Source organism: Seriola aureovittata, chromosome 7 (assembly GCF_021018895.1).
Source record: "Seriola aureovittata isolate HTS-2021-v1 ecotype China chromosome 7, ASM2101889v1, whole genome shotgun sequence".
Lineage (NCBI taxonomy): Eukaryota > Metazoa > Chordata > Actinopteri > Carangiformes > Carangidae > Seriola > Seriola aureovittata.
The window spans coordinates 2,162,310-2,174,486 of record NC_079370.1 but is presented as its reverse complement, the minus strand read 5'-3'; the positions used below and the strand labels follow the sequence as shown (position 1 = coordinate 2,174,486).

At 40.5% G+C, this 12,177-nt stretch overlaps 1 protein-coding gene across 2 annotated transcripts; it reads left to right on the top strand.

Moving 5' to 3' along the window:
- The first annotated feature begins 1,255 nt into the window (after window positions 1-1,255).
- ica1 (islet cell autoantigen 1) lies at window positions 1,256-12,164 on the top strand. 2 transcript variants are annotated; one of them, XM_056380604.1, is made up of 13 exons: window positions 1,256-1,384; window positions 2,728-2,757; window positions 2,884-3,055; window positions 3,675-3,747; window positions 4,363-4,486; window positions 5,206-5,404; window positions 6,117-6,242; window positions 6,461-6,559; window positions 6,654-6,754; window positions 6,952-6,998; window positions 7,474-7,737; window positions 10,027-10,116; window positions 10,366-12,164. In XM_056380604.1, the coding sequence occupies exons 2-13, from the start codon at window positions 2,741-2,743 to the stop codon at window positions 10,485-10,487; spliced, it is 1,434 nt and encodes a 477-aa protein (XP_056236579.1). In that variant the 5' UTR covers window positions 1,256-1,384; window positions 2,728-2,740; the 3' UTR covers window positions 10,488-12,164. The 2 variants fall into 2 exon arrangements, with proteins under 2 accessions (XP_056236579.1, XP_056236578.1); XM_056380603.1 differs by lacking the exon at window positions 1,256-1,384 and adding an exon at window positions 1,397-1,543.
- Window positions 12,165-12,177: the final 13 nt, after the last annotated feature.

The window sequence follows — 12,177 nt, the reverse complement described above, 5'->3', positions numbered from 1 at the left end:
TACCAGCTGAAGCATTAAAAACCTGCAAACATGCATTTAAAAAATGTATTCTAAAAGATTATACTGTGATAATGCTTTTTTAGGTTTTACTTTTATTTCTTCCACCACTAGACAAAATAACAGAAACAACTTGAGCAGCTCCAAGTAACGCTAGAAATGTGGATGTTATTGTCTCAAATGTCAATGCGTCGGCTATAAAAGACAAGGTCACGTGACACAGATAACAGACCTAAAGAGATCATATGATGTGTTTCCAGACAACAGGGGCAATCTGTGAAAAAAGCTCTGGAAAATTACAATAATGTGTACGATACTTAGGAAAACCATGCAACAGACAGACTGCCTCAGAAAAGGAAGAGCTGACACATGTTGAAACCAGGTGGAATACGACTGGAATCACGCTTCAAAGGCACAATCGGTGAGACAAATTTAAAACTAAAGACAAACTCCGAACACTTAAAAACAACAGAAAGTCTTACTCTAAACAACAACTGTTATTAGTTTATGATGCTGCCTGAGGTCTGTTTACACCAGCACTCTCACCCACACAAAGGAAAAACATTATGATCTGCAAAAAAGAACAAATAAATGTAATTTTTAATTAGAAAACTCTTCAGTTATGTATGTGAATCAACCTGTAATTTCTTGGTGTGAAACCATCAGAGACAAAGTTTTGAACACTATGTGCTGAAGCTTCTTGAAATGAGATTATGCTCAAGGCTGGATTTTCCAACTGGGCAAAGTCTGAAACCGCCCCGGACTGATTCCCCAAAAGCCTCAGATTCAATTTGTTGGTCAGTCGGTTGTATGTATTTTAATTAACTTTGAGTTTTGCAAAATCTACTTTTAAGACCGGAAGTAACAGAGAACCTGCTGCTGTTGTGCTGGTGTCTGGGCACATAATGAATCTGTAGGTTGTTTACTGTGTTCACTGCAGTTATTTGTGCATTAATTGCTTCTTTTTTTTTTTTTTGGCCAGAAGGGGGCAGCACAGAAGACTGCAATTTATGCCCCAGGTCAAATGAAGCCTGTGAACCAGTTAATCCAGTCATGATTATGTGAATTTGTATATTTAATTATGATCCACCGAGAAGCCCCAAAAACTATATTCAATCTACAACCTTTTGATGAACCTGCTGGGTCTTTGATATCTGTTTTCCTGATTGTTTTCTGGTCTACAGCCAGTTTGCAGAGTGACAGACAAACAGCTCGTTAATGCACGAGGCGGTTGGTGCTCATACACCTGTACAGTAACTGCTGTGTTTGCCTGAGACAAACATTTGAACATGATGCGCGCTGCATATCCGGCCAATTACAGTCGGAAGAGAATGACGTCGGCTGCGTTTCGTGCAGGAGGATAATGCGCTGAAGAGAGCGAGCAGCTGTGTGTACACAAACACACACACACACACACACACACACACACACACACACACACACACACACACGGTACAACTGGGCCTGTCAGCCAGCCACAGCTGCTGTCCGTCTAACGATGAGAGGAATATAAGGAGCCTATCCTACATGCTATCGACACGGAGAGGTATGTGTGCAACACCCCGTGGTTTTACTCCGATATTCGCTCATTTACATGGTGACATTAGTGTGATATCCAGCGGGCGATGGGAGGGAACCGCTGCTGGGTTTCCGCACGGCGCAGGGAGGCAGGCGCTGTTTTTGTTCTGGTGCGGCGCAGATTTATTGTTGTAATCATATTCACATATTTTTCTACGCCGCTGGTTGATTCGGAATAAAAAAACGCATATGTCGCAGTGTCCTTCCGCTTTATTGTTAAGATGCTGCGAGGCGCGTTCACATCGTCACCCGTGGCTTCAAAACGAGTCGTGACGCGCGAGCTGTGATTCATTATTCATTCTCATCCTTTTGTTGATGGACAGCAGCTGATGCACTTCTGCAAAACAGGTGGTGGTTTTCTCTTAGGTGTTTTCAATCTCCACAGAAGCTTAAATCTAGTCTGGTTAAATGTCCTCTTAGTAAAATTACTAATACACTCATGTAGAAATACTCCACTACCAGCTAAAGTCCTTCACTCTAAATCCGATTTGAGCAAATCTACAACTATTATCAACAAAATGTACTTAAAGTATGGGAAATAAAAGTACTCCAGAGAAATAAGAGAACTGAAAACAAGTACAAGTACCTCAGAATTGTACTTGAGTGCAGTATTTGAGTAAGTGTACTCAGTTAATACCACAACTGCCTCTGATTAATCTTTAAACCAAGCTGGGTGGGATGGTAAAATACAAACAAGCTGTAGGTCACACCTTGTTATGACTCACGGTTAAGGCTTTTATACACCTGGTTAAAGGGGATTTTTTTTCATGGATCCATTGGAGCTGTGCAGTTGTACGGTAATCATGGACTTTATAAAATTGTTGTCTGATACAATAATGATTATATTATTATAATTATAGAACATATCAATAGTTAAAACCATAGAATTATAAATAAACAAAGGAGTAAAAGGTCACAAATATAACTTGGCAGAAGGCGCGTTGAGAATAATCAGTTTTAAAAGCAACATGTCACCAGTGCAGAGATGCTGAGATCAGTGAAATATGATCTAGTCTCTTAACCCTTGCAGCTGAGATTTGAGTTTTGAAGAAGACACTGATTTTAAACAAGCACATATACTGCAACACGCCCGGCTACATACTGTATTTCAAACTACATCTGAATCCAAGTCGCTCTTCTCTCACTCCGCAGGCAATCGTGTAAAATGGAGGGAGGAAATTTGTGAGTATATTTCAGTGCTCACACTCAGGTTTCAGGATATTCAACGAGTTCTTTCCAGAATTAATACAGTTCTAATAGGAGAGCGCTGCGGTCAAATATTGGTCTAACCCCTACATGTCATTACAGTGGCTACTCCCGGGATTATCTTGACCGCTTCATCCAAAGCCAAGACTCGTCTGTGGTGAACAAGTTCCAGCGGAAGTACTGGAAAACCAAACAGACGCTCATCAAGGTCACCGGGAAGAAAGAGGACGAACATGTGGTGGCATCAGACGCAGATCTGGACGCCAAGCTCGAGGTGATGAGGAAATAGGAATCTGTCTTGTTGGGGATTGTGGTTTTACAGCATGTCTCAGTGGCTGCCATGTTTGCTTCCCGTAGCCCTGGGTCACATCACAGGAACATTAAGAAACACAGGAGATACTTTCCCTCAGGTTTGATGCTACACCGGACAAAATGGCTTTTTGATTCACACGACGCCGGTATTTGCTTGAGGCTTAAAACATACATTAGGCCGCCTCTCCAACCTCCATCATCTATGCTTCCATTTCAGGAGTGAACAGGATCTAATGGCTGAAATCGATACCTCATAAAAGCTTGAACATCCAACCAGGCCCCCGATACGCACTGTGATAAATCACTCAAAACTGTATCTACATGCCGGATCAAGGATCTTTTTTTTTTTTTTAAAAGCTTTGATGTGGCATTTTAACACTTCTGTTTTTACCCCATAAAGGTTTCAGTGTTGCATCGTCTCCACTGTGCAGATCTTACTTCTTGAAATCTATAAAGTATCGTAGACTCAGCTTTCTGTGGTTTGCCTTCTTGAAAGTTAGTTAGTAGTTAGAGTAACGTTCACAAACATCAAGCGTTTCCTTGACTTTGTGTTTATTCTGATTTTTTCCTCTGCTCTGCAGGTCTTCCACTCCATCCAGAGAACGTGCATGGAGCTGCTGAAGGTCATCGAGCAGTACCAGAGGAGGATCTGTTGTACGTATGGTCGCTTTTGTTCATACATGTCCTGAACACCTCCAGACTCCAGCCTCTGTGTGCAGGAGTTTGGTTCCAGAGACCAGTGTTTTGCCTAGAAACTAACCCAAATTTACATTGTTTGTGTTGCTCCACCTTCAGTGGTCCTCCCATTACCAGTAAAACCTCTTTCCACATACCAGCTGTAGCCAGGGGTCCCAGTTAACCAGGACTAACCGTGCGACTGGTCGGTCCTCATGGCCACACACCCATGTTACTTGCTCAGGTTGAGCTGTACAGGCCCCAACAACCAGGCACTCACCTGGGGGCTTCCCTCTGAGATGTCACTTTCAGCCTGGTCCCTCTCCTGGGACTAATCTGCCTCGGGAGAACCTACCAGGAACAACACAACTCTCAGGGTTACTAAATAAAAAAAAAACCCAAAGTACTTTAAGGTGGCCATTCTCTTAAAAATAACTGGGATGTGAAAAAATATCAGAAATACTCATCTAAATGCTAATGCATTCCAGTTTACTTAATTAGATTAGTTAAGCTTCATTTTATCGGATTAAAACTGTTTTTCAAATTTGCACGATATTGAATCTTGAGACCACATTCACTGTCTCCACTGTGCAGTTCTTTCCCAGGAGGAGAACGAACTGGGTCGCTTCCTGCGCTCTCAGGGCTCGCAGGATAAAACCAGGGCTGGAAAGATCATGCAGGCCACAGGGAAAGCACTTTGCTTCTCCTCCCAGCAGAGGTGGGCGACATACGAATAATCATCACTGTATGTATGACGGATCACCTACCACATGAAAAGTCACAGCTGCACTAGAAAACTATGTAAGAGCCAGTTAACTTTATCACCTCAAATGCCAGAGAGGGAACAGGGAGGACCGTCCTGTTGATCCACATGTAATCCCAGAGCTGGGTACGGACACTTCAAAGGACATCGCAACCCAAAGGAAGCAAATAATCACAATTACAGAGCTGTTGTCAAGTTTCCTTGACAACAGAGGCAGGCTCGCTCTAATAGATGACTGTTCGGTATCTGAGTCTGTAACACGATCAGCTCTCGAGACAAATGGGGCAAACCAACCAAACATAATGACTGATATTACCCACGAATTACAAGAATATTATATTACAGTTAATGCTGTGCATTTACAAATACTGGTACTTGGTTTCTTTACTGAAGGGGATAAAAAAATGTCTGTCAAACTGATGGCCTTTGATTGATTCAACAATTTGCTTTTGTGGCTGGATGAGCTGGGAGACCTTTTGATTTTGTAAAGCGGTTTCCTTTGGACCTTCAAATTATTCAGCAGACTGTATTATGCTCTATAAGCGCCCGAAGAGTCTGTAAAGTCAGAATAACCTGGTAATGCCTAAAATTAATGTACAGTAGTATTGGAAAATTTATATCACACCTGCCACATGCAGCATCTTAATACTGAATCTCACGACTGCATCCTACAGACTGGCTCTGAGGAACCCTCTGTGCCGTTTGTACCAGGAGGTGGAAACCTTTCGCTATCGAGCCATCTCAGACACGTGGCTGACGGTGAATCGAATGGAGCAGTCGAGGACCGAGTACCGCGGCGCGCTGCTGTGGATGAAGGATGTGTCTCAGGAGCTGGATCCAGATACTCATAAACAGATGGAGAAATTTCGCAAGGTTCGTCAGTCAGGCGTCACACATTTTGGCATGTCATAAGAGAAAGCACAGGTACATCAGTAATGGCTGTATTTCATTTAGTTTTGTCCATTTTCAGGGCTCAGATGGCTCAGATACCGAGCCATTGCTAATGTTATTAACAACAGCTGTTCTTGCCAAGTCAAAATTAAATCAATATTACCAGTAATAACAACTCAAAATATATAACACATCTGTTCACCATCCACCAACAGTGTAAAAACCCAAACCGCAAGTTTCAAATTGCACAAAAAGGAGAAAATCAGCAACTCTATATATTACAGAAAATGGACCCAGAGAATGTTCTCTCCGTGATGGATAACTTAAACTTAAACTAAAATTAATTGAATATCAAATTAGAGCAATTAATTTGCTGTCGGTTCACTAATAAACTGAGTAATCGTTTAAGCCCTAATTTGCTGCAAGACCACACAAAGAGCATAGAGCAGGAAAAAAAACTGTCACAAAAATGCCACTAGAGGGTGCAACACGCCTTTAGATGGTGGTTCATCAGTTCCAACCATAACGCTACAAGAACCCAGCGTGCTCTTCTCTGCTTACACTTAGATACTTACATTTGCACAAGCACAAACATGAACTCCAGTGTTTGTGTTTTCATTGTTCACAGCTGTATGATACATAATAGTGAGTGCCAGTCTTCAGTTGGGACATTTTCCTATCTATTGTATCTCAGGTTCAGGCCCAGGTGCGCACTACCAAAACAAGCTTTGACAAACTGAAGAATGACGTCTGCCAGAAAGTGGACCTGCTGGGAGCCAGCCGCTGCAACCTCCTCTCTCACGTTTTAACCACATACCAGGTACACCTCAAATCTTTAGTTGTTTGCTTACACTCTGTTGATCTGAAATAGGGTGTTTTCAGCGGCTCCACCGCAGTCGGTTAAGTCAGGAAGGAAGACAAACATGAAGCGAACAAAGGAATACAAGACACTGCATGGAGACTTCATTATCACACCAGACAAACTGCTTCCATCACGTCCTGCTGAATGTGTTCCCTTGTTTTGTTCTACTGTTCTAGACAACACTTTTGCACTTCTGGGAGAAGACATCCCACACTATGGCAGCCATTCACGAGAGCTTCAAGGGCTGTCAGCATTATGAGTTCTCCACAATTAAGGTCAGAGAGCATCTTGACCTGAACACTGTCAAAGTAGATTTAAATCTGGAGGAAAGGCCTGTAACTATAACCAACGACTTTGTTATTCCCGCAGACCTTACAAGACCCAGCGGACAAGCCGGCTAAGAAGAAGGGGAAGAAAAAAAGTAAAGCAGCAGCAGACGATGGAAAGAAAGCTGAGACTGCAGATGACCAGTGAGTCAAAAAAATCAAAAAAAAATCTGTGTATCTCATCTTCATCTTTACTCATGCAGGTAGACCAAACACACGCATGCCATCAGTTAAAGCAGGGAATGTGTTTTTATAAACACTGAACTGCTCTTTTTACACACCTGTTGCCTCATGCATACACAAAATGTTATAAACCGATCCTCTGTTTCTCTCATTTATAGACTCATCTCACTAGTAAGTGAAAACCCCAGCGATAAGACCAGAGAAGGTAAAGAACAACATTTAATTTAAGTCACTACAATTCATTTTTATCGTGTTATTTACTGTGGAAAACACGTGATTTATTTTGGGGCTGCAGCTAGCGATAATTGTCATTAATCTTCTCTTCTTGATCAATTGATCAGTCTATAAAATGTACAAAAATGGTGAAAACTAAAGCCCATGGTGACGTCTTGAGGATGCTTGAATCATCATTGAAGATGAAGAAAACAATTAAATTTAATATTTAAACAAATGGAACAACATAAAAAAAATGACAAACAATTAAACAAATATCAAAATAGTTGCAGATCCATTTTCTTCAAATTGCAGAATAACCTCAAAACCATATAATAAGAATGTATGAGCAGTTGCTGGGCAAATATTTATAAGACACAAATGAGGAGGAAATCGTGAGTTACATTACTGTGGTATTATTATTATTATTGCTGAAGTCCTCTGGTCGCTCTGCCTGATCGTTCCAGGAAGTGAAGATCCTCTCTCAGCCTATCCGGAGTTAGAGGGAGAGGAGAAGGACAGCATGGCCTTACTCAATGAGATCCTGGGCAGTATGTCTGTGGATGAGGGCGACTTCTCTCGCGAGTGGACGGAAGTGTTTGGAGACACTGAGGAAGGAACGAGCGCAACGTCCGGTAGACCAGCGGAGGCCCAACAAAAGGAAAATGCCTTCTTTCTGCCATCTCAGCTGCTGGACCAGAGCTTGAACGATCTGCAGTCTTCCCTCTCAGGTCAGGATGTTTTACCCCATGTGCATTTGTGCTTGTGTGAATCAGACAAGAGTGACGCAGAGAATGGGTGAAGTGGTCCAAAAAGCTTGTTGGTTGACAAAAAGAATATTATTATCTTCATTTAATTAAGCAGTTAGGTGAAATAAATATGTCTGATACCTAAATAATAAGTTACATTGTTTTTCCATCAATTTGTGCATTAAGAATGTGAAAAAACCACAGCTAAAATGGGCTGCTTTTGTAGCTAATTATTTCCGCACAGGAAGAAAAGTGGCTTTAAAACGATTTATCAAACCAATGTCTGTCAACGTAATAGAGGAAGGCTATTATAACATGGCGATTAGATTTGCTTATCCATTGGTAATTGCCAACGACTTTCCATTTCATCCAGGCCTGGGCACTGGCTGCTCGCACCTCGTCTGGTTTTGTTGATTTGGTTTCGTCTATTTTCAGCTTGCAGGGTTGTGAGCAGCCTCACTATTATAAAGTTATAAAGAAATGTAAACCTACAGTGTGTATGAATGTCCTGGATGAGAAAAAAACAGAGAATTTAGTTAATTAGCTAGTGATTTAGCATGATTGTGATAATAAACTATAATCTCTTTGTGGCTCAGAGTCACAGCAAAGTACACACTTAATAAAAGTAAAGTGTTAGAGAGAAGAGAGAGTTTTCTTTTTTTTTGTCAACTTCACAACAAAGCGTGTCTGAACAGGTCCATGAGAAGCATATGGTCTGTGGGTTCAGAGGCAGGAGAGAAGGCGACGGGTTTTGAAAGGGAGACTGAGAGTCCAGCTGGCCAGTGAGGCTGATCAATCTCTTTCTTTTTAAAAAGCTGTCACAACATATTCAACCTGCTTGACTTTTTCCACATTGAATTACAGCTTGAATTCCAAATTAAGGGAATTTGAAACACCTGCAATATGTAATACGATAAACTGTCAGAACCGTGTCAGCGCACGAATCTCGGTAAAAGTATAAAACAATTTTAAAGTGTTGTGGTCAGTCTGCAAGTGCAGGTAGGAGAATGTGCAGACTCTGAGTTGTACCTTCAAAATACTACACAAAACTTTTGACAGCATGCAATACATCAGGAGCCTGCAAAACGTATTTCACACTTACAAATGCCTCTGCGCTCTCAAAACCTACACTGACTGATTGACACTCAAATTCCTTTTGCTGCTAAAAAAACACAGTTTATTAAATGGAAGAAAAAAAAAACACAGAGTGCTGCAGACTTTCAAGAGCTGGTCATGAAGCTAATCTGGGCGACCGGGAACAATGTTCAAGAGGTCGGTCTTGAGAACTTAAGGACCAAGGGATTTTACTGTTGTCAGAGATCTTGCTGGAAGAACAACAGCGTAGACGTAGCACTTCTCAGATATGGCAGTGTGGTCAAAGAAGTCACACTCGGGCAAGAAAGCAGCACATGACAGCAGAAGGCCCGTGACCTCCGTTCAACCTCGGGGTTGGAGCCCGAAACAGGCAAAATCCTGGAAACAACCTGGTCCACTGAGTCAAATAACTTATGATCCTGATTATACAGCCTAAAAAGCCAAATCAAAAGCGAAATGGCAGGAGACCAAGAATGTGGAGCAAAGCTATAACAAATCTTCAAGGAGGAAAATCCCAAAATTCTCATTAACCATGCACCTTCAGATGCATCCAGTACGACTTGCAGCTGCAGTCACTCTCCAACGCTTTTATACGTAAACAATTGACTACATTTTTAAAAAGATTTTTAACCTCTACACATCTAAAAACAACTTTATTCATTCAGTATTTCTGCTTCTGCAACACAACTTGCTGAAAATGTCAATAAAAGGTAGAAGATGCCAGAGATGAAATACCATAATAAACTAATTCACTAAAATATCCAGAGGCTTCAAAAAGGCTTTAAGCCTGTTGGACTCATTTGTTTGTATTTGGAGTAAAAGACTGTTTGTTACCAAGTACAATATCAACAGCACATACCACTGTCCTCCCTGGTGATATTTAGTGTTGCTACACGCTTTATTATCAAGATACACAAAGGATGAAATCAAAATAAACTCGCCTGAAACAAAACCTCGACGTTCTAATTGCAACTTTTGGCTTGTATTTAATAAACCACTAATAATGACTGATTTGATGTTGCCATGATAAATGTTTTGATTACTGCTGTTTGTGTGCGTCTATCAGGCTACACAATATCTGTGCGAGAGAGCGGGATGATTTATTTGTTGGATCATGCTTTGCCACGTTAAGTTTTGCCCTGCTGATTAATCCAATTCTGCGTCTCCACGTTTCAGATTGGGCCGGCATCGCTCCACAGCCGGTTGCCCAGACAACAGAACCCTCATCTGGAGCCAATCAGAACCCTTCTAAGCCAGCAGCGAAAGGTAGGACCGAGCCAAATGAGTAAAACATACGAGAAGATTTGAGAGAAAAAAGCTAGTCCAAGTAAAACCTGTGTTTATGGATACTGTCTAAGAACTTGTGGCTCGTTTCCATTCATAATTCCGGATCTCGCCAGATGTCGTCTTTCATGGGACTTTTATGGGAGGTGTTTTCTTTCTTTTTCACTATGGCTTTAGTAAACGCACAGCAGTTGTTTTGGTGACGTTCACCCTTGTTAACTCATTTTACAGACACAGCAGGGACGTCCAAAGACCTCTCAGCGTGGTTCAACCTGTTCGCTGACTTGGACCCTCTCTCCAATCCCGATGCAGTCGGCAAAACTGACACAGAGCACGAACTTCACAACGCATAGTTCTTCCTAAGAGTCACAGGGAATCTCTTTTCAAAAGTTTTTTTTTTTTTTTTTTTGGTGGGAACAGCTGCATATTGTTACCACTGACACCAGATTAAAAAAAAAAAAATCAGAGCTAGAGCTGAAACAATTCACTGATTAGTCGTTAAAATGAAAATCAATCTGCAACTACTACAATAACAGATGAGTTATTTCAGTCATTTTTCAAGCAGAAATGCAAAATAGTTACAAATACAAGACAATGATAGTAAACTGAATATCTCTGGCTTTTGACCCGTTGGTCTGTATTTTCACTAATCTTACAGACAAAACAGTAATCAAGAAAATAATCAGCAGATCAATCAATAAGGAAAATAATCAATAGTTGCTGCCCTATAACTGTGATAAGACTTGTTTCAAATTATAAAAAGATGCACTGATATCAAGAAAACAAAAAAGGCTGGTGTGTTGTAATAATAAAATGCATAATAATAAGAAGAATGAGACAAATACCTCGTTCTAAGAAAATACATTTCTGGGTTTTTTGTCTCATGTGGGCAGCAAAACGCTGCCGTAGGCGTCCCACTAACAACCATCAGCTCTTGTGTCCTTTCCACTGTGAAAGAAAAGAGACATTTACAAGACAACCTAATTAAGCCTGCTGGCAATTTCACTGGGTTAAGCATTTAATGTTTAGCATGGATACCTCAGTATGAGTTTGGAACAATAAGCCTTTGACATTAGCTGCCTTGGAAATCTGTAGTCTCTCGTAGCATTCATGCTTTATTTCTGATTCTCGTTACTGAAGACTGCAAAACAGGCAAAAACTACCGCGTGAGAAACTAAAAGCAAAAATGACAAAGATCACGCTGCAATATTTCATGTGTTTACAACATACTCTAACACGCTGAGTGACGGAAAAGTTAACGCAGTCACAGACAAATATTCAAAAGTGTATTTATCTGCCATCGGATGATTCAATTGACAAATTTACTGGCAACTCTTTAACATCACGTTTCAAAGGGTGAACTGGATACATGGAGAAGTTGTTTCCTTGTTCAGGCAGTAAAGAGTTTTTCCTTTTGAAGATTAAAGCTCTTAAATTTGTTTGCTACATGCTGTATCTGTAATCCCCTTTTGAATATATTCCATTAAGTGTGATCACAGAATTGTCATTGAATAAAAATACACATATCACTAATTTATTATTGCATGTTGCATGCCTCGATTTATGTTATCAAGTAACAGTGTGATTGGATGAACAATGTGTTTATATTAATGTGGGATTTTTCATCAGTATATATTTTATCTTGTGGACACGTATTTAGTTATCATTCACAGTTATTGGGTTTCATGGACAATATATGCAGTTTTCAGTGTGTTTTCTTTTAACTGGAAGGTTTGATAATCATGAAAATACAATCATACTGATTTTGACTACAATGCTGCATAAATTGATGTATATCAGAGTAAATGCCTTAATCTAAACACACGTCAACAATATCAAACCTCATTAGAGATATTATTGGATTCCTTATACAGTATATAACAACTGAGTGAATTTATTTTTGTTGTAATGAAGCCTTGTGTCATTTTTGATGTCCAAGCCATGAGACATTTGTTAATATCTAATCATAACCAAAATACATTGATTGCCTTACCTTGCCTCCTATTTGTATATAAATGCCATGCTCCTGATATTATTGGTTGT